General features: G+C 45.6%; 1 protein-coding gene across 2 annotated transcripts in view; it reads right to left on the bottom strand.

Moving 5' to 3' along the window:
* Positions 1–282: 282 nt before the first annotated feature.
* The window catches only part of CLCN4 (chloride voltage-gated channel 4), a 63,085-nt gene continuing 40,199 nt past the window's right edge, over positions 283–23,168 (bottom strand). For both annotated transcript variants that reach the window (XM_016140158.2, XM_036226919.1), the window contains 7 exons: positions 21,406–21,612; positions 21,214–21,294; positions 19,712–20,257; positions 17,973–18,159; positions 15,923–16,321; positions 10,343–10,559; positions 283–3,639 (listed from right to left, as the gene is read on the bottom strand). In XM_016140158.2, coding sequence (XP_015995644.1) covers positions 3,549–3,639; positions 10,343–10,559; positions 15,923–16,321; positions 17,973–18,159; positions 19,712–20,257; positions 21,214–21,294; positions 21,406–21,612 — 1,728 coding nt within the window. In that variant the 3' untranslated portion in view covers positions 283–3,548. The remainder of the gene's footprint in view (positions 3,640–10,342; positions 10,560–15,922; positions 16,322–17,972; positions 18,160–19,711; positions 20,258–21,213; positions 21,295–21,405; positions 21,613–23,168) is intronic.

Below are 23,168 nucleotides of genomic sequence, written 5' to 3'. Positions count from 1 at the left end.
AAACAAACTGCTCAAATTTTTTCACCTTCTGTGACTTATTAGGACCAAAATTATATCTACTGACCTGTCTTCTCTTTTGTAAGGTCTTTGGGAAGGGCTGAAGAGAGAAATTTGAGATTGTTCTAAATAAAGCAAACACTGAATGTTGATTTGCTTCTAGCATGTTCTCTTTCTAGAACAACCACGTGCACGCATGCACATACACACACACACACACACACACACACACACACACACACACACACCTGCAGGGGATACGCTGAAAAACAAGAAATCCACACATTACTTTCAGGAGACTCTTTATTTGGTATCTGTCCTTTAACAACACAGTTCCTTAGTAACAGAGAGGGAGAAAAACAAATAAGTTGATGTGCCTCATTAGAGAATTCCTTTTCCATTATGCATGTATTTACATTTAAAAAATTGACTCAGAAAGGATCCAGAAAGTTCTACAAATGTCTAAAGCCTTTGGTTCTGGAAAAGGAAAATGAAAACATTATTCTGAAAAATGGTTTTTTCCACCTCTATATCCCAGTTCTACTCATCTTGCTCAACAGATCCCCAGATAAAGTGGATGAAATTCTACATTTGGATACAGCAAATACCTTCGGAATCCCGACCCGCATACTTTTTACAAGAGAGTGACAAAAAGCTTGGCAGCATGTTCCCTGTGGAGTTTGGCCAATAGATGACTGGACCATATGGCTGAGTTAGGGCTCCAGGGAAGAAAGGCAATTGGCTCTGTTAGTTCCCAATGCAAACTCCCCCATCCTTGACCTTAACCTGCCCACCTGCCCTTTGGTTAAGGAGAGCTTGAACCCCACAACAAATTAAAGGTTAAACTTGTAAAGGAAATCATGGTTAGGTTATTTAAGTCAAGTAACGCTCCCGACTATTTCCCATGAATTCACAAATGTCCCTACACTAAGCATCTGGGGAGAAAGACACAACTAACCTCAGTGACCTCGGCCCAGAGTAAACCATACCCTCATCCCTCCATGACCTCAGCTGAAGGAGGAGGAAATTCTGTGGTGTCATTGACCTTTGGCTATCTGTTCACTGTTTTGTGTTCCCTTTTGAAGCTCCTTGTTCAGCTAAAAGGGTGTCCTGGATTATCTAAATCCAGGCTATGACTAGTACTCTTTGGGGAGGCCATGTGAGAATGGGAGGGGACCTACATGAAACAATCCTGAAGACTTTTTAGGATTTTAAGTCCAGAAGAACCCAGCTTCTCTTGCCTATGTTCCATGGCAATCCCAATGAAAACGCTAATACTAGGATCTGCTACTCAATATGTAAGTACTGCAAATGAGACAACAAATTTCATTCTATGATAGGACCAAACACTGGGTTCTCTACTGCCGACCGATACTGCCACACTGAAGTGGCTATGTGATATTATTTTGGAGGCGGCCAATTACAGAAATGAATTTTCCACAGTTTGGCAGCATGATCTAACTTTGTTTTTTTTTTAACCCAGAGACCAGATTAGTATATTTTCTTACATCAACTAGAAGTTTTCAAAGAAACCTGCTTGTAGCTAGGTTTTTATCCAAAATGACCATTTTTATTAGGGCTAAAAAAAAATGGTGGATTCTGATTGAAAGCTCTGGAGCGAAGGACTATAAGGATCGAAGAGAGAGTTAAAGAGGTTCAGCGAAAGGAGTAAAGACAGGAAGGACAATGACAGGGACACAATATGCATCCAACAGAGCAGACAACACTCCTCTCCCAAGGACCGATCCCTCCTCCTTTATTAATAGAATCTAAATCTTGCTCAGAGAGTCACACACTATGCTAAGCAAAGTCCTTCCCAGATGCACATGCAGCTGGGGGAGCCATGTGACAGAATTCTAGTTAATGGATGAAAGCTGGGCCTCTCTGGGAGAGCTCTGCTTTCCGGGTGTTATCATTGCTCCTGTTACTTGCCTTTCCCTCCTCTCCCTGCTTAGAAAGCAGACATCACACCTGGAAGTTCAGTAATCATCTTGTGACCATGAGGCAGTAAGGCAAAGGACAAAGGATGGCGGCAAAATACCAAAGAGTGTGGCCCCTCGATGATATTACGGAGACGGCCTTGAGAGCCAACCCCAGGATTCCTATTCGGCCCGTCACTGTTCCTTGGGTTTTCTATGATTTGCAGCCAAACGCATACCTGATACATCAGCATCCAATGAGGAGATGGAGAAGAATGAGGACAACACAGTGGAAAGGGAGGAACAAAGACTAAAAAGAAAGGGCCCGAGGGATAACTCTTACACAGATCACACGGTGGACCTGGAAATCACGGCTTAATTCCTGCCCGCAGAAAAGACAGAAGTCCTGACCAAAGGAATAAATGTATCATTAAGTTCAGTACAAAGATGCCCAATGCTCAAATTGGCTGTCTAAAATTTAACTCTGTCCTCCTTTGCTTTGATTGCTGGTATGGACGTGCATGCTTATACATTAAAGCTGGGCGTTTTGAATCCTACAGAGAAGAGAATGGAACAGATTTAGAATCAATTTAGTATTTCTTTTGCAATCCATTTGGAGGAGTTCCCACTGAGAACTCGTATGCCTCGCCCTCTCTGCCGCTGTATTTAATAAGATCTGAGAGGAAAAATAAGTAGTAACACTGGGTAGCCTGTTTTGACTCTTGTGTACACTATTTGGAAATTAAAGCACACTTATAGAAGCTGGCAACTTACAGGATATGGTCCATAAAAAGTGCTGGACTGATCAATATTTAAGGATGCACAAGAACAGCAATAAATAAAGCAAATGCGATGGGGATGTAAATCAATGATTGGACGTGTATGGTCTCAAAATAAGGATGAATCCCTTTTGTAAGGTAGGAAACACAGCACAGCACTAAATGCCCTTTTTCCCAGGCAGTCCCAAGATGCTAGTCTGGCATAGAGAAATGATTCCTTCATACTCATCATAGCAGGTGATGCTGATGTTGGTTCAGAAACTGATGGATAAGCAAAATAATAGGCTGAGAACAGGAGCAAGATATGGGATGGTCATGAGTGGACCCACTGGCATACTTAACAGTTTTCACTATGTTCAAATTTAATTTCTTTTTCTTTTTCAACAAAGTAAGTGCAAATGTCTTTAGTCTGATTCGGGAACACAGCAGCAAAACTTCAGGGACCAATAAATAAGGGCACTGACGCGCCAATACTCCTTTGCCTTTTGGACTCAAATTGTCACAAATATTGGCCTTGAACAGAAGGGCAAACATTTCTTGATTCAGCATTCATGTTTCATGTCCTTGTACAAACCACACCATTTCCGCCCACCCCCATGCCCCCACAGCAGTTAGTAAACTCATTAAGAAACACAGCTTGAAACTCGTAAGGAGTTAAAGCTATAAAATGCCTACTCGTCGATGTATTTTTTAAAAAAAGGTTTCATCTTTCTTCCCTTCCTTTCAAACAAAGCTTTTGTTTCCGCTGCCCCCAGCACATAATCATTCATTAGGATAATAACATATCATTTGTTTATTTCTTTTAAAATGACACAGTTGTTGTGTTTTTCTCAAAATTATTGCCATCTTGTTTCTAATTAAACATGATGGATTCAGGGTCCTGGTTTGCCATCTGGGCCATATGTCTCAGGACATCCTTTTTTGTGATGATGCCAAGGAGTCTCCTGGAGAAGAAACAAAATAAAGAAAAGAGATCAGCCTTGCAATACTGACTCATGCCTGTCCCTAGACGCCAGTACCTTTTCCACCTGGGCACACGAAGAGACATTTCCCAGCTTCCCTTGCAGTTGGGTGTGGCCAACTGAGTGAGCTCTGGCCATTGGGGTGTGGGTGAAGGCGAGAGATGTCCCTCGCAAGTTACGGACACATCTCTTCACACTCTCTCCTCCTCTGCCAGTCAGAGGCAGAGGAGCCAGTGAAGGTCTCCAAGGTCGCAAGGGACTGACTTAGGAGCCACCAGATTCTAATATCTGGGTGTTTGAATGACTGTGTGGTACAGAGCCCTTGCTTGCTGCAGCCCATACTGGATGTGACATGGGAGAAAAACAAACCTTTATCATGTCAGGGCACTGGAATTGCAAGCTTGTTTATTACAGCAGTAGACCTACAGTGACTAACACACGCTCCTAAATTTTAAGATGACAATCAATTTACAAAGGGCTATGAAAGCCATTGTCAAAACTTGCCACACCACAGAAATTCCAAATATATGGTATTGTAAGTATAAGAAATTTTAAATATAACGATCAGTTCTAAATGTAAATAGTGTTCCCTGGATTGTACAGTGCACACTTGAACACCCATTCACAGCAGCCCATGCCTCACTCTTGGTTTTATGGAATATTTAAATGACCACCTGCTGGAACAAGTCATGCCTCCCAGGTAACATGAAAGGCTTGAAAGAAGGGGATTACACCACTTCTTTAAAGAAGTTCCATTGCCAAATTAACTTGCAAATGCTGCTTACTGTATATCCCCATCATACCCAAGAAAAGGGGAATGGAGAAGTAAACTACGGCAGTCTGACACTGGAATACTGTGTAGCTGCTAAAATGCTGGCTCCTACACTCCGTCTGTGTAAAATGATGATAAAACCAAAAAAAAATCAGAAAACAATTAGAATACACTGTCACTTATCTAATTAAAGCCATATTAGTCAAACTCACCTCTTCCTAATAGAAAATGAATAAGAACAGGGAATTCAAGCATTCAGAGAAGTATTCAAGTCAGTCACATCTGGTGACAAGGACACTGGTTGGTGAAACTGTCAGGCCAGAATTCTGACTTCTTTGTCCCTAACCACACTAGACCTTAAAAAAGTCATTGATTTCTTGCGTTAGTTTCCCTGTCTATCACACCGGGGGAGACGGCAGATAGTACCTCCACGAGAACATCTTCAGGAGACAGGAAAACAGCAAAAGGAGCCTTTAAAAGCATGCCAAACAAAAAGAATAACAATATAGACGACGAAACACTAAAAGAAGGTATCATGGCGTTCGTTATCATGATCATCAAAAAAGGGGGAAATGTAAAGAGCAGAACAGAATTAGAAAATCAACATTTTGCAACCCCCAATGTAATAATTAGTTTAGTCAATAATATTGATGGATTCGAAAACCACTGGGTAAATGGCTGCTGGCAAACAGAAAATTCACATGATCTCTAAGTATACTTCCACAGATTAAGCACAAAGAGAAAAATGCCCCTTTCAATGGAGGGTTTCAGCCATCATCAACTCATCCAAGTGATGGAGCTTATCTCTAACAAAGTTAGAAGAGCTGACATTATGACATCATCTACTTTGAAATGTTGCCAAAAAATGACTTAAACCAAATCAATCTATGAGGAAGCAATCAAACAAATTCAGAATGTGAGACTGCTAGTCTGGACTCTTCCAAAAAAAAAAAAATCTATGTCACAAATAACAAACAAAAAAAGGCAGGAAATTGTTCTAAACGAGAGACTAACGAGGCAAAACAACCAAATGCAGTGAGTGAACCTTGAAGAAATTCTGGATTGAAATTTGATACAAACTAGATATCGAGTTGTTATTAATTTTGTATAATTATAGTTTAGCAGTTATGTAAAAAAAAGAACGTCCTTACTCTTAAAAGATATATGCGTCATTCATAATTGTCAAAACTTGGAAACAACCAAGATCTTCTTTAGTAGGTGAATGTATAAACAAACATCCAGACACTAGAACATCGTTCAGTGCTAAGAAGAAATGAGCCATCAAGCCAGGAAAGGACATGGAGGACATTTAAATGTACATGACTAAGTGAAAAAAGCCAATCTGAGAAGGCTACACACAGTATGATTCCAACTATATGAATTCGAGACAAGGCAAAACTAGAGAGACAGTGAAAAGATCAGCAGTTGCCAGGGGTCGGGGGGATGAACAGGCAGAGCAGAGGATGTTTAGGGTAATGAAACTACTCTGTATAATATTGTCCTGGTAGGTACGTGTCATTATCCATTTGTCGAAACCCACAGAATGTACAACACTGTGAGCGAGCCCTGATGTAACTACGGGCCTCAGTTAATAGCGCATGGATGTTGGTTCATCAATGGCAACAAATACAACGCACCGATGGAGATGATAACAATAAGGGGAACTGTGAATGGACAAGAGAGGGCACATGGGAACTCTATACTTTCTGCTCGGTGTTTTTTTATAAATGTAAAACTGCTCTAAAAAATAAAGTCTATTAATTAAAGGAAACAAAACCCTTCAGGGGAGGGGCTGCCTGAAGGGAACGGAGTGGTGGTAAAGAAGGAAAAAGCCAGGAATTGTTGTTTCCATTTTAGCTTTTTAGAGCTACTTGACTTTGACCATGCTCATATAGCACTTTAAATACATAGTCGAAATTTCTTTAAATGCAGTCAAATTGAAGACGGCCCGTAAAACAAGATGCTGTTATACTAAACCTGCCCAACTGGCTCTGTGTGCTGACTTAGTCTGCTCGGGCTGCCATAACAAAGCACCGTAGACTGGGTGGCTCGACAACAGAACTGTAGGTTGTGACAGTTCTGTAGGCCTGAAGGCCAGGATCAAGGCGCCGGCGGGTTTGGTTTCTGCAGAGGCCTCTATCCTCACTCAGCTTGCAGACAACCGCCTTTCCGCTGTGTGCTCACATGGCCCTCTTCACTGTGTGAGCATCCCTGGTGTCTCTTCCTCTTCTTATATGAACAGCGGTCCTAACAGATTAGGACCCCACTCTAATGACCTCATTGAATGTTAATCGCCTCCTTAAAGGCCCCATCTCCAAATACAGCCACTTTGGAGGTTATTAGGACCTCAACATATGAATTTGAGGGAGCAAGGGCACAATTCAATCCACAATAGCTTTCAAGTCCCTTTAAAATCCAAAGGGAATAGTCATAAGGCGAGCAGCTTATGCCTGTGATATGCCACTCAGCGTGAGCGTAAGAGGAATAGAAGCAGGTGTGAGCATTCAGTCCACAAAGGTGGGCCACCTGCAGGTGTGTGGGGACACGGTGGCAAGGGCTCCCGTCGCCGGCGATTGCCAACTAGCAGCCAATCCCTCAACTTTAAATGTGCTTTTGTTCTCTCTGACATTTATTTTCTACTTGAAAGCCTGGCTCGGGACATCCCCTCTAGAACACCTGGGTAATGCCACTTAAACTGGATTATGTACACCGTTCATAGATGACAAGCTCCTTGGCTTTATTTTCTTGAACACTTTTTGAGCCTTCTCCAGTTCTCAGTCAAATTGATGCTCAGTAAGATGATTAAACCAATGTTGCTTTGAAAAAATATGACCTGTTAGTGTTTGCAAAGTGCTAAGAGCTCGACGGACACGCGTGCGCATGCGCACATACACACCCCCTCCCATATCTATAAAGCCTGGTTTTTATTTCTTCATCTTCACCCTGGAGAAAGCATCAAAAGATCAGGCATTTGCCTGAAGCAGTCCTGACAACCTCCGCTTCAAGCTCTATAACTATAATGTCTGAAAGTCAAGCTGCTTACAGTTCTGGGGAAATATGAATTCAGGAGCTGCCTCAGGTTCAGGCATAAATTGTGCCCTGGCCTGCGACAATTATCGTAGAAGAAGAAAGCTGCACATCCACCCGGAAAGAGGGCACATTGCATTCAGCAGGGTTCATTAGTGGCGTGAAATGTCCTATTTGATTTAAATCAAGGGTCTGCACTTCTGCCTCTTTGGGTAGCAGTTCAAGTGAATCCGGTGACTGATAAACGGCTGATCTGTGAGCGTGAATATAATTCAGATTAGAGCATCTGGGCTCTTATGGCCACATAGCAGGACTCGGGGTAAGCTGACGCTGTCTCCCGTGCTCGCTTGTCCTTTGCAGACCCCCCGAAGGGAAAATCCCACCGACATTCACTCTGGAGACTTCCTAGACTCTGGTATTCTGGGGACAAAGACTCCTCTGGTTCCTGGTCTGAGTTCACAATTACCTTGAACCCCACGCCCCGAGAAATCCTACAGATGATGAAGGTCAGTGGGATGAGCTGTGGCTCTCGGCCGTGAGCAGAGAAAGCACATGGCTACAGAATGCATCAAAAATGTGCGCAGGCTTAAGCCATGCCTGCCCTGGCCACAAGCCTAAGGAGATGAAAGGCCCTGCAAACAAGGAGCCCTTGCCAGCACTAACGTATCGGCATCTGTGTTTGTTTAAAATATGCAGAGCGAGAGAGCGAGAGTGAGACACAGAGAGAGAGAGAGAGAGAGAGAGAGAGACAGAGAGCGCGAGCGCGAGCTATTTTGTTTTCTCACGGAACATTCGGAGCCAATTTCGGCACCCAGATAGTCACAGCAAAACCTCATGGGCCTCTGTGAGGAGTGAGCGGGCATTAAGGGCAGAATTTCCTGCCAGAAGTGGAAATTCCAATGATAACTGACATTGGATTATTATTTTAAAGGAAAAGAGAAACTGTTATCCACTTGAGACGACACGGTGATCACAGCGGTGTGTATGCCAAGCACTGGAAATTCAAGTACATAAATGGGCTTCAGCATTTTGCAAAGTACGGTCCCTGATGGCAGCAGCCCCTGGGAGCTTGTTAGAAATATACATTCTCAGGCTCCCCAGACCTAAATAATCAATACCTGCACTGGGGCCTCGCACTCTGAGTTTCACCTGGAGGTTTAGTTTTCCAGGATTCTGATGCATGCTCAAGTTTGCAAATCACTGAGTTCCTTTAAAAGTCACCAGCAAAAATGATCTCTAGACTCAAACGCTTATTTGTTTCATACTGATTGCCCCTCCCATGTACAAGACACTCCTCCCCACCCCACCCCCAGCAGCAGTCAGAGATAAGGGGGACCCTTGTCCTGTCAGCTTCGAGTTCTCTGGGTCACCGTGCAAATCTAACCCCTTGCAGAGCCCCGCGCTGCCATTACCAGGACAGTAGGAAGAAAGCCGAATGAGTATGGATAGGCCATCTGGCTATTCAGAGGCATCCAGTGCAGGGTCACTCAATTGCAGCATTAGTGACATTTTGGGCCAGGTGATTCTTTGTTGCGATGGGGGCTGTCCCGTGCATTGTAGGGTGCTGAGCGGTATCCCTGGCCTCTACCCACTAGATGCCAGCAGCACTCTCTCTCCTCATTTGTGACACCCAAACTCTCGGGGGGACAAAAATACCCAGGTAGATAAATGCTGCATTAGACTGGAGGGTGCTGGCTCTGGAAATGTAAACTACGTTAGCGTGAAGCCTCTGGACTCTATAAAGACCTAAACTAAATTCAGGTACCGGGGCCACAACCCATATGGGCCACACCTCCGGCCCCCGGCCTATCAAGGAATAAAGTGGGCAGACAAGGGAGGCTCCACGCTGCCCTGACTGAGCCCATCTCTTCTTCCTCGCACGCTTCTGGGCCATGAAATTCAGGGTGCACCTGTGAGCCTAAAGAACGGCCCTTGAAGCATGGCACCCCCTCATGCCATCATGACCCTCTGATCTTTGCAGTGCTGCTTTCTTGGTCTGTGATAACAGAAAGAAAAAATAATATTGCTTTCTGTTAGACAATGCTGTGGGGCCACCATATTGCTCGGCTCTCCGATAACGTTTGTGTTGAAAACGTGAAGTTGTTTTGAACAGACTGATATATTAGGGAACGATCTGAGCATAATGTGAACTTCACATTCGCTTCTGCTGATTTTTTCCGTGAGTACCTCCAGGTGGATACAGAAAACGGAACCCGGCTGAGCCCAGAGGCATAGGAAGACACAAAATACACAAAACGCACAAAATGCTTGCGAACTGCGGCCCTCGCAATGCCCACGGCCACGAGCCAAACTCGGGCCTTTCTCAAGGTGAAGTGACGTATTTGTTTGTCATATTGGTATACTTCTTAACCATCTAACGTGTCTAAAATGCTACTACCATTTTTATTAGCTTCCTATCTCGTTCTTCTAATGTGTCACTGATGAAGCTTTTGAGTATTGTGCCCCGAACGCTATTTTTCTCACAATCCCCGTCGTTCTCATTGCTCGTGTTGGCAGGGCCGTGATTCTGAGGAAGGCACGTCACGCTGCGGCAGAACAAGCTGCACCTCCTCTCTGAGCCTGGGCCGTGGAACCGCAGCCCCGAGCCCTCTCCTTTGGCTCCTCCCCTTTTTGGCTCAACCTGCAGCCTCAGGCCAGACAGCTGGCCCAACCTGGAAGCTTCTCTCACCTTCCTGGGCTGCACTGGCCCCGGCCCTAAGTCCCCACAGCTGCCAGTCATTTCCTTCTCAATGCCCTCGCCACACTTACTGCCATCGTCTACCAAGTGCTGGTCCTCGGGTCCCCCGTGACCACGTCTCGTTCATCTTCTTCTTGCCAGAGTCTGGCCACAGTACACATTCCATCAACACTCGTCTGGCCACTCACCCACTCCGTGTCACCAGACACTGCCGGAGCCCCAGTTTCCGGAAGATGTCCACCACCGTCTCCATAGGGGTGTGGTCCGTGACCGTGAACGGGCTTAGGTTCAGGACGCGCCGCAGCTTTAGGGGGTGCGGGCTGTTGGCCGGCAGCTCGGGGGGCTCCTCCGTGAAGTACATGATGGAATTGCTCACGATGCCCTCCTGCCTCTGTCTGGCGTTCTCTAGAATGGGCAAGCAGAAGCATAAGCCACACGAAAACCCCTTGCTAACAACTCCCCCTCCCCCAGACCCGCGGGAACACACGTCTTCCCTCCCCCCCACCACCCCGCAACCTAGAATCCCGCGGAAAAGGGCCTCAGAAGGCAAACTCCACATTCTTAATGAGGGGCTTTGGCATCTCTCTCGAGCTAATGCTGGGCAAGGGCCCTCCTGCTGTGACCTGCTCATCCATGGCCAAAGTGGTGAAAGGTGGGCCTGACCGGGACGCCCTGCTGCCCCCGGACTCCGGGTCGCCCAGACGGCCAAGGCCCTCCACCCTTGCCTTCCTCACACTTCTTCGCCTCATCAAGGGCTGAAGCTTGATGTGACGAGAAACCTCACTTAGCTGCCCGGCGACCTTATTACATTGGTTTTTTACAAACCAACTTATAATTGGCCCAAATGGCATCAGGAATCCTGAAAGGAACAGAAAACTAATAGGGCCATCTCAGGTTCGCGGCCCAGAAATGCGGCTCACTCCCAAATATGACCCTTGAGACCAAAGAAATAACCCTGGAAAAGCTGCATCCCCCACCCCTCGGATCTCCTTTCTTAAAAATGGGCCATTCTGTGGATTTCTCTAAGAAAGATAGTAAAACTTTTATGGTAACATTTGGCCTATTTTTATTGATAGGCAAGGCCATGTGAGAGAAAGCTGAAGAAAAGTAGGGGAATAGGAACTCATTAGAAATACAGTTTTCTGCAGTACTAGAAACCCAGGCTATTTTAAGTCACACATGAAATAAATCCATCAGTCTCAAGATATTTCTCCAAGGCGATTTTCCTTCTGTTGGAATTTTAATCTTTCTTTTGGTTCATGGGAAAAGGTTAGGAAAAATGTACAGCGAAGCTTGCCTTAAAGTGGATCCTGGTTTCTATAATACATTGCTTGCCTTCTCAAAGACTACTATTCACCTATATTGTTCTTTGAGAAATAAAATTCTAACTGCCTGCTCTAAGGCCATTTATTGCAATAGAGTACTCTAATGGAAAACTGGCAGCATTCAGGGTCAGGCTGAGTTTGAAAAGGGGTCTCTGTTTAAAAGAAGAACAAAGGGCCTGCTGGGCAAATGCCTGTACATTATTTGGGTCAGGTTAAATCTAGTTACATCAAATGGGATATGATTCAACCGCTAATACCAGACGACACTGATGTGCAACCTGTTTTCAAATGTAGATGCTACATGATACACACTGCACACTTCTCTCCTAAATCACGATGGTCCTGTCCTGAATCACTAAGGCAGGGGGCAACAGTCAGCACATACTTATTTATTCATTTTCACAGACCGGTTGGATCTCGAACAGTCCCACGTAATGGGAATCCCATGTCTTTCAACAATCAGATTGGGCATCAGGAACAGATCAAACCACAAAGTTCAATCAAGAACTGATCACATGGATTTGCTGAACTCCTTATAAAACCAAATACAACTTAGAAACCTGTCAATCCACTCACTGAAATAAATAATAAACTTATATTTCCTCCGAAATCTACTGATTGGGTTAGAAGCCTTGACTCTAATGGCAGCTAATTTAGTGATTTCTTGCTCACCAGTGAATTCCCAGTGCCTAGACGATACCTAGTATACATTTGCCCTTTTCCTTCTGATTTCCCCAATATTCTATGAGTATGTATTGCTTTCACTTAAAAAAAATGTAATAAACTCATTTTTAATTGTTTTAAAACTGTCTTTATTATAGGTTTTTAAAATATATCCTACCAGAACTAGTATCAGTGGCCAAAGCGTCTGAAAAATGATGTACATTTTATGAGCACTTGCTAAGGTCACTCAACTTGACGTTCTGTTTTCTAGCAGCAATATGATTATAATGTCAGGTACAGAGAGGGTAATTAAGAGAGTGTTGCTAAAGTGAATTTCACAAACTATAATAGGCCCAGAAATTTTAAGACTAGAAATAATCACAGATCCAGTAAACTATTACAATGACTTTAGAACGATGGTTCTCCGATGAGAGCAATTTTGCCCCCACCCTCGGGGGACATTTGGCAATATGTAGCGCCATTTTTGGTTGTCAGGACTGGGGGATGGGGTTGCTACTGGCATTTAGCGGGTAGAGACCGGGGATATTGCTCAATATCTCTCAGTGCAGAGGACAGCCCCTCTCAACGAAGAATGATCCCGCCAAATGTCAATGGTAGTAGGGTTGAGAAAACTCTAGACTAATCATGTTTTTAGGGAGGTAATGTTCTATCATCCTCTTCATTCAAAATGCTTTTGTAAAACAGATATAATTAGCAAGTAAGGTTAAAATGGAAAATTGGAAGCAACTATAGTGGTGGTCAGTACAAAGATATGATTAAAAAAAAGTAAAAACCACTTAGAAGAAAAGGCAGATTATTTTAGACAAGTTATAGTTTACTAAGACAAGACGTGGAGAAGTCTCTCTGTATGTATGTTTTAACCCCAGCAGAAAGAAGTAGATGACAAGACTGCTCGCCATGGCCTCTGCCTTCCCAGGAAGAAGCCTCTTTATCCCTCAGTAGCCCAGCCAACAGATCGACCACTTATCTCCTTGTTCAGTCCTGGATGTAGACGCCTTTCTGCAAATAAGCATCTTCGACATGCTGGAGAATCATTAAATCATCCATCCACCAACAACAAAAAATGAGAGTTCCCTTAACTCTTGCCCAGAACTCTAACTTTCCATCCCTCTAATCATCTTTGCAGCTTCCCACTGAGTCCTCTCTGAACCCAACCTCACTTAATTGAAGAATTCAAGACTGGAAGAGCCTGAACCCTGCTGAGCACAGAAAGAGCCTCTTATTTGCAAAGAGCACCAAGAGGTAGTCCCATTGACTAGGAATTTGAACAAGGGTCACATATAGCCCCGTGTGTGATGGTGCAGAGGGCCGTACTTCCTAGGCGGCGCCAACTAATCGCTCTCTACCAAAGACAATGGCCATGTTTTGGCATTCCAGAGAGGAATTGAAAATAACAACACATTCTCAGTGTCACGTGAACAGCTACTACAATTTTAAACGTGACGTGTTAAGAAAAATCCTCGTTTGCCTCATTTACCATTCTTTTCTTATCCAGAGTACCTCAGATCTAGCCACCTATAATCTTTGCTCCTAATTCCCCTGAAAATGAAATTGGCAAGAGATCATTACTAGCTAAATGCTCACGTCTACTTCTATATTCACGAAAGGGCATATGATTCCACAAATACAGGTCATGAATTTTTCTACCAGAGTCCAGAGGCTCTTCTATTTCCACAGACCAGGAAAACAGTTTTTCTGATTGCTGAGTGAAACGCTCTTTGCCTTTCCACAAACCATGTAAATAGCAGCTTCTATACGATTATCGGTCTGATTGAAAGCATATAGGTATTATTTACACTGCATGTTGCCTCTTCAGACATTCCAAGCATAGCTTTTACGAGAGTGCTCGGCTGGCAGGCTTAAATTTCTTCTCTAACCGGTTGATGACAATTGCTGCTTCCCACTTGATTACAGTAATGGGTTTCAGCAAAATTAGTAAACTGTCTTTCAGCAGGTGTTCGTGGAACTACACAACGGGTAATGGATTCCGTGACATTTATTACTTTAGTTTTTAAATTTCAACCTTTGCTTAAGTGATTTTAGGGATTGAAGAAAAATTTTAAAGGCTGCTGATTACATTATTTTAAAACAAATCCAACTCTATTTATACAGTTTTTAAAAAAAAAAAAACAACAACTCATTTTTCTAAAGCAATATTTATGCCTAAAGGCACCTACCTGTTAAATGACAGGACCTATAATAAAGCAGAGCATCACAGAGCACTTAAGCACAAATGTGCTATCGTATGTAAAATATAAAATCGGTTGTTGCTTTGGGGGAGGTAAACATGTATGAACAACAACCTAAAATTAGAGGATATAGCTTATCTAAACTTATTCTTATAAAGCCTTTGATGAAGACATTTTCAAAGCTATTTAACATGCAGGAGGATTTTAGAAATTCAAAAGGAGAGCTTAAGACAGGGGTCCCTAAGCCCTGGGCTACAGACTGGTACCAGTCCATGGCCTGTTAGGAACGGGCCGCACAGCAGGAGGTGAGCGGCAGGGAGCGAGCCAAGCTTCATCTGTATCTGCAGCCGCTCCCCAGCACCAGTATCACAGCCTCAACCCAGCCTCAGGTCCTCAGGAGTTAGATTCTCATAGGAACACCAGCCCCTGGGGCCAAAAAGGTTGGGGACCGCTGGCCTAAGAGATAGTTGACAAGCGCAGGGAGAAGCAAAGGGCCCTCAGGTGAAGGTGCAGTCCCACCAGGGCGTTCCACAATCACACCCGGGTGAGCCCCACTGGCAAACTTCATAAACCCTCTGGGAGATGACATATGTAACACACCCATCGAGTGCACACCTCGGCCGCATCACAGGCCCCGGCCTACCATGAGACGCTGGGGTAGCGTGCAGATCACAGGGCAGGGATGCGAGTGGGATGGCCATGTGCTGAGGATGGCTCATCCCTGCCCCACTGCATTGGGACATGCGGCAGGATTCGACTGGAGTGAGCCCTCCGAGGCTCACTACTCCTCCTGACCCGGGCCTCCGACTCACACCCAGGCCGTGGTCTCTGAAATCCTTCTTCCCCCAGCGCTCCACTTCCCTTCCAATGCAGTCGCCTCTAGGCTGATGGGGCCCACACGCTTGCTTCCCTGAGCAGCCTGTTTTCAGGGTACCCCCCCCCGGGCATTGTCCCCTCTCTTCTCCCAACTCAATGGCATGCCCCTCAGCTTAACCGATTTCGGTTAGCGCACGAAGAGGAAAAGCATCACATGGAACTCACGTGACTTCCGCTCCTGAACCCACATGGGCCTGTAACAGGTGCAACGGAACATAACATCGTAAAGCAAAGCGAAAGGCTCGTGCAGTGCCGAGACAGGGGTCTGAGGTGGAGAACTGAGCATCTCAGTACTTAGCCTGCCTGAAAGTCCGTCTCTGCCCAGCTTGGCCCGCTTGCCTCCTAGCGGGATTGGGCCCAACGGGGCTGCTTGAAAACGTGGCGGTCCTCTTTTAGCCAAGAATGCCTCCCCCAAGACATTGCTTCTCACAGTGTGACTTGGAGACCAGCAGCGCCAGCATTAACAGGGAACTTGGGAGAAATGCAGACTCGGGCCCCACCCCAGACCTACTGAATCAGAATCTGCATTTTAACCAGATCCCCAGGTGACACAAATATCCATTAAAGTGAGAAAACCCCCAGCTGAAAGTCCTCTGACCTTCGTACATTCTCTCTAGCCCCTTTGAGAATTTGCTGGGTACACAGGCTGCCATCCGTCTCTTAGTAACGCACGAGCTTCTCTCGCTCTACTCACTTATTGCAAGAATCAGCTCCCTCCTCTGGGCAAATCCAATGAGGCGCTCGGAGTCCCTGGAGACCACCACGGGGAAGCCATTGTAGTCGGTCTCCTTAATGAGCGTCTCCACGTCCTCGACGGTCATGCTGTCCTGAGTCAGCACCGACAGCGGCGGCTCTCCCCGCCGCGGCCGCATGACGTCGGTGGCCAGTGTGCGGTGCGTGAACTCGTCCTTCACATCCAGAAATGGGTACCCGTTTAAGTGGATGTGAGCCTCGTAGATGCCTTCTTTCCCGAAGGCGTCGGCCACCCACTTGCTGGTCACAGCCGCTGCCATGAGGGGCACGATGTACTCGAGACCACCGGTTAATTCGAACATGATGACCACCAACGACACCGTCATCCTGGTGACTCCACCTAGAGAAGAGGACAGTGGAATTCTGAAATTCGATCCCAGGCCCTCGAGAGAGCGGACATTGTGGAAACTGACAAACTGGCTCTAAATTCTCCTGACAGGAGGATTTCTAAGGAGACAGTCAGGCCTACGTGTCGCCCATGCTCAGACCTCTGTAACTGAGGCCAGACCCGTTAAACACAGTCACATCTGACCGGAGGGCTCTTCTCCAGTGAGGGACAACTGGGTCGTCTATTTGCCTAAGACCATTCCTTGTTTTTTGGTGACTAACTGGATCCTATGAGGTCTGTGTCGGTTTCTGACAGCAAGTATGGCTCTCCTCCACAACCTCATAAGCTGGAAAACTGTAGAGGTCCTTAGGGGCTATGGACAGCAGAGGGACCCTTGTGTCCCTTGGTACTCAAAGAGAGAATCCATACCGACTCGCAATCTTTCAGCGAGCTGAAACTGGGGTTTCTCGACCTCAGCACTAGGAACAGTTGAGGAAACACCATTCTTTGCTGTGGGCGCTGTTCTGTGCACTGTAGGATGCTTAGCAGCATCCCTGGCCCCCGCCCACTAGGTACCAGCAGCATCACCTCCCCCAGGTGCGATAGCCAAAAATGTCTCCTCCGTTGTCCAGTATTCCTGAGAGGCACAATTACCTCATGTTGAAAACCACTATTCCGCTATTCTAAACAGCACAGCTGCAAGACGGTAGAGACACTATCAGTCTTGGTCCCTGAACGACTGAGTGGAGAGAAGCCCTCTGCTAACTAACTCACTCACACTCACACTCACACACACACACACTCACACAGCCAACTCTCATTATTTGTGGTAGTTCTGTTCTATAAAGTCACCACAACACTGAATTAGTGAATACGGAATCACTGCCTTAGGAGAAATATCAGGTTTCTGAGAGCCTCTGATCAGTTTTGTCAACCAATTAATACAAAACCTTGCGTTCTGTATGTTTCTGTTTAAAGACACCTTACTTAATATATGAAGCTGACTCATTCGCATCGAACTCAGGGCCAAAAGCACATAACTCACACCTGAAGGAAGCTTCTCCAACACACGCATGTTCTCCCTAAGGCACATCCCAGCTTTCGTGCACTTAGAAACACCAGACGGCATTTTAGCACTACGCTTGGGGGCCATTTTCAACAGCAAAATCATTAATAAAAAGCACAAAAGTGCAAAACACGTGGCTCTAAATAGACCACGAAAAGTACACTTGTGTGCAGCTGAGAGCTGAATCAAGAAGGTGGACCTTCGCCTTGGCCAGCCTCGGCTGCGAATGTAACTGCATGTTAGACAACTCCAATTTTCCACTGCTCTGTGCATGACCGAGAATGACCGTGAAAGCCCCACGAGTACTGATTTAGGGGTTACAAACAAATTTTAGCAAGTAGACAAATTCCCAGGTACGTAATCCATGAATAATGAGGATCGACATCATACCACAGCAAGATATAAAGCTTGGTGTGTTAAGCCAGCGAGATTCAGGCGTTTACTTGTTACAGCAGCAGCACCTCGCCCATCCTGAGAACGCACGTGCTCGTGTCTTCCTTCTCGCCAGTCCTCCAAACGAGATCAGCCCTTGTGGTCAGTTCGTCTCACCCTTCCTGGCGCCCTCCCACCCCCCCCTCATCCCACCCGTGGCGGTACCTAGGCAGGCTGCGGCTCCCACCATCGCATAAAGTCCTGGGGTGACACAGTCTGCTCCGGGCCTGCACCAGTTTCTGAAGATGATCCAGTCATGGTGGTGATAAGCCAGCTGCTCCACGCCGATTCCCACCATCCTGCCCGCCATCGCGCCCACAGCCATGCTGGGGATGAAGAGGCCCGACGGGATCTCCAAGGAGCACACAGAGAAAAGAAGCATGGAGGAATGAGCCTAAATTCTCACCCCCCACACGCAAGCTTGCACCCTACATCAGTCTTCAGAGATGCAACGCTTCCAAATAGGTCAGCTGAGAAAAGGTGGGACGAGCGACTTCACCTGCTTAGTAGTCAGCCGCATCTACTGTGACTTAGAGAGAATGCAATTTTATACTTTCATTTCCTCGCCTTCAAAAGCCGGCCCGCTTTGCCTGCTGTGGATTAAAGAATGATAAGCCCCACTGCAAATAACATTCGAAGTGAGCATCTGTCACTTGAGATACTCACCGCTTTCTCGCTCCCCTTCCGTGTCATTCAGATTAGCTTTTAAAATTAAATGCCAAGCCGCAGCATGAAAATGAAAAAGAAGGGCCCGCGACTGGTCACAGGTAAAATAAAGAAGCTGAAAGCATCAGTGCTGCTGCTCTGGGTCTTCCAGAAAGTTTTCCCTGGGCTTACCACCCTCTTGAATACACAGCGGCCAAGCACCGACCAGAGCGGGATGGCGGGGGGCGGGGGGCGGCCGTTCCCTCTTCCAACAAAGTACGTTTTCTGAAAAGTATTCTGAATAGTTCCAAGCCAGGTTAGAGGCAGCAAAGAAAGAGACTATGTAAACGAAAAGATTTTCGTAATACTGTGTTTTATATTTTGCTGTGTGAAAATACATTTTGCAAACATAAATACGTTTTAATTTGCCTAATGATCAGACTGCTACAAGACACGCCTGATCCTCTGTGTCCGTGGAGATCGCACGTGCCTGCGACCCTAAGTGTTGTCCGTATCAGGGTGAAAGTGGATCTTTAACCAAATTCCAGGTAAGTCTGGATCAAGTGTAATTTCTAGAGTCTGGGACATTCCTGAGGAAATCGTTCCTTTCTGAGCTGCCCCTTATCCCGTAGCCACTTAATCCTCTGTAACTTCAAAGTCGACTTCTCCCAGCAGGCACTAAAAGATACTGCTAAATCAGACACGAAACTAAATCCCTTTGCTAGGAGATGATAAATCAGAGACAGTCAGATGTTTAATAAAGTCCACCCATCCTTGTTCTTAAGGCAAAAATTTTGTGCTTGACCATTACGCACTCAAGTGTAAACTCTATACACGGTTTCTTAGACTTTTTAAAAGAAACAAATCATAAAAAGTACCACACACAAAGCAATAGTAATGGAACACAACGGGATTTCTGGATGATTCTCAACGTTCTGCTTCCGGTCCCGGGTGCTAGTTACACAAGCACGCGTTTTGTGAAAGTTCACCAAGCGGTACGCGTCTCTGTATGAATGATGTTTTCTGAGCCTTGGCTTCTTCATTTGTAAAATGGGATTAAAATCTCAATTTCATAGGCATGCTGTTTACCAAAAGTATTGTTTCTCGTTGATTAAAAGAATGCCAAGTGCCTGGCACAAGACAACATCCAATAAAGACCAATTTCACTTTCCTCACATCACAATTTTATTTTGGCAAGTAAGGTGCTATCCCCAGAAGGACATGGGTGCCCCCCCCCATCTTCCTCTCCCTTCGCTTACCTTCATGCCAAAAGTAAATATGGTAATGACGATCTTGAAGATCAGCGCCAGGGCCAGCTGCCACATGGCCGTGTACACCCCGAAGCCGGCCGGCCGGTCAGGAATGTCATCCACAGGCCGGGTCATGTTGGGGTCGTTGATGTAGTCACAGAGCTGGGACGACTCGAGGGCCCCACAGTCATTAAACAGCTCGGAAATGAGCTCGCTCGTGCTCCGGCGCGTGTAGGGATTGGGGTAGGCGATGATGGCGGTGATAGCGGTCACCACAATGACCTCCAGCACTGGGTACTTCCCCAGCTTGGTGGTTTTACGCCTCCTGCACCAGGCGATGTTGCAGCGGATGAAGAGGGTTCCCCACAGGCCCCCAAACACCCCCAGCAGGATGAAGGGGAAGAGCTCGGCCATGTACCAGGGTGTGTGATATTCCACGTAAAAGAGAACAAGGCGGCTGTTCCCAAAGGGGTTGATGGATCGCAACGTGAAAGCCGCCACCAGGGCTGCGAAAAAGGACCTCCACAGGGTCTTCAAGGGAAAGTAGTAACTGACCTGGGGCAAACAGGGAGAAAATTAGAGACTGGCCGGAGGAAGGGCTGCCCATAGCCCCAGCTCCACTGATCAGCAGCTGCCGCTGGCGCTTGGTGTGAAAGTCACACTCAAGACCAAAGACAGGTGGTACTCGCTTCCTCAATATAGGTTTGATCATGGCCCAAATACACCAACAATGATATTTAAGGGACTCTATGTCTAAAAGTGGAATGCGTACCAGGCAAGGTGTGTTTGAGCTACTTTTTTACAGAGACAGGAAAATATGTCATCCTAATGCTGTTTATAGCAGAGAGACCAGGCTAAAAGCTTACATAAACCTCTACATTTTCATTCTCTAGACAACAGACTAGATTAAAGGTTGGAGAAGCCTGGCCCAGCAAAGGTACCCATATGGCGCATGAGTTATGAATGAGTTTACATTTTTAAATGGCTGCAGGGGAAAAAAAAATATTTTGTGGCATGTGAAATATTCAAAAGAAGAAGAGTTTTGGGACATGTGAAAATTATATAAAATTCAAACCAGCATGCATAAGGAAAGTTTTACTGCAATACGGCCACACCCGGTCATGTGTGCGCTGTCTGCAGTAGGGGTGAGCTGCTATGACAGATACAGTAAGACACACAAAGCCTAAAATATTGACTCTCTGGCGCTTTTCAGAAAACTTCTGCCGACTTTTGGAATAGATCCATTTGGGTCACCGAAAACAAAAATGCATAACAAGTCAGTGATGAGAAAGAAGAGAGACTGGAGATCTTCCCTAAAAATCCGATCGGCGATTTTAAAAATGATCCTTGAAAACAGATACAGAGCAGTGGAAACGTGGCTCCTTAATGAGCCGTGAGAACCTTGCTCCTTCTAGTCCTCACAGGGCCAGAGACGGAGGCCCGCTGCTGCGCTAACTTCCACGTGGCCCTCAGCACGCCAAAGCCTGCATTCCCTCAGCGCCCATTCTCACCTCTTCTAGACTGAAAAGCACACCTCCGATTGGAGCACCAAAGGCCACGGAGACTCCGGCAGCAGCTGCGGCTGAAAGCACCTGCAAGGCAGAGAGTTCTGCGTGAGCCCCAAAGCCTTTCATGAGAACGAGCGTGTGCGAGTGAGACCCGAGAACGCCAACTTCCAGAAGACAGACGCTGAGCTCGCTCACCTCACGCCTCTTGCCCTCATTCTTGCTGTACTTGGAGAAGAGGCTGCTGAAGAAGTTGCCACAGCAACAAGCCACGTGTACCAGTGGCCCTTCTTTCCCAAGGCTCAGGCCCGAGGACACTACCAGCACCAGGGTGACAGTCTTGATCAGCAGGGTCCACTTGCCTAAGTAGCCCCTGATGATAAAGCCGCTCAGAATGGTCTTTATCTGCAACAGGGGACAAGAACAAGGGGGAGCGAGCTGCGTCAATGCCACGGCTGGGAAATGACTAAGTCCTCGGAGAGGCATTTTGCAAGCTTAGATTCGCTAAAGCATAGGGAAGAGAGGCTGCTTTCATTCCTTATTTAGCTGTAATTTTATATTAACAGAATTTATATTAACACAATTTTATATTATGTTAATGGAGGCTTGAAACAATTCAATACGCAGAAAATTTGAAGAATTCCTAGAATAAGGGCATAATGAGGACTGAATAAGTAATTATCAGGGTCTTATTTTATTTATGGCATTTTATCCTGTTCACATTACTCTCTGTTGTGTTGAAAAGAGATATGTATCTACTGATCTTAACTGTTAATTTTTGACTATGGAAAGATGTCCGAGACAGAGACAGAAAGCTGGCTGGCTAGCTATGTCACGAAGCAAAGAGAACAAAATGTCAATCAAACTTTAGGTCGGGTCGGCACCCATGGGCCAAATCCAGCCCACTGCCTATTGGGTTATTTCTGTATTACCCACACACTTAGAGTGCTTTTAATATTAGTAAATGTAATACGTAAACAATACTAGTCTTTTAGTGAGCATAGTAGCTCAATTCCGCCTCTTGACTCACAAAGCATAATTATTGACTCTGCCCTTTTCCAGAAAATTCTGCTGACCCCTGCTATAGGCCATGGGTACGAGGGTGTTTACTCTCCAACTCTTTCTACTTTTCTGTATGTTTAAAAATATTAATACATTGTCGGAAAAAGAAGATGTTCAACATTCTAATAATACACCTCTGGGGGATGGAAAGATTTTTTTTTTAATCCATAGCAACCCCTTCCCTCTTGTATCAAAAGGCCTTTACTACAGGTAGAGTCATCTTGCTCCATTTTCTGACCCGTCACATTTTGTAAATGTCAAATAATGGCTTTCTTCTTAAAGGTGCATATGAGTTTGCCTAAAGCTTTTAGAAATCGACTGGATGCCAATCTCAGTTATTCACTTCCTAGATTAAGAGTCCTCTTCCCTCCCAAACAGTATTCTTCTGGATACAGAAACATCATCAACAGATAAATAACATTTTACCTTCGACCTCTCCCACAAATGTCTGAAATAGAATTAATGCTCACTGCTGAGGTAGCAATTTACCAGCCTGTAATCACAGATCGACACCAAGTGAATCTGCCAGTGAAATTCATGGCCGGTTTCTGTTTTCCCGCTGTACAATGGGACAATGTTATTTCTTGTCAGTGTTAGGGCATTTACCTAACTTCAAAGTGCCTCCTAGTGTGCATGACTCTGCCAAGAAATCAACTTCTCAAATAGCTACCACAGTCTCTCAACCTTGGAGACTGGTGGAATCATGTCAGGAATTAGAACCCCCCGAGATGTGATGTAATTGGTCTGAGGTGTACCCTGGACCTGGGGATTTGTACAGCCTCCTTAAGTGATTCTAAAATGCAGCCCAGGTAGACAAGCACTGGTCCATTCCTGAAAGCTAGTACAGGTACTCCTGATTTCTCAATGTTTAAGGGACAGTCCCAAAAAACTCTTCAGCA

Source organism: Rousettus aegyptiacus, unplaced genomic scaffold (genome assembly GCF_014176215.1).
Source record: "Rousettus aegyptiacus isolate mRouAeg1 unplaced genomic scaffold, mRouAeg1.p scaffold_m13_p_9, whole genome shotgun sequence".
In the NCBI taxonomy this organism is placed as follows: Eukaryota; Metazoa; Chordata; class Mammalia; order Chiroptera; family Pteropodidae; genus Rousettus; species Rousettus aegyptiacus.
Note: the sequence above shows the minus strand (reverse complement) of the source record. Positions and strands in the feature narration are given on the sequence as shown.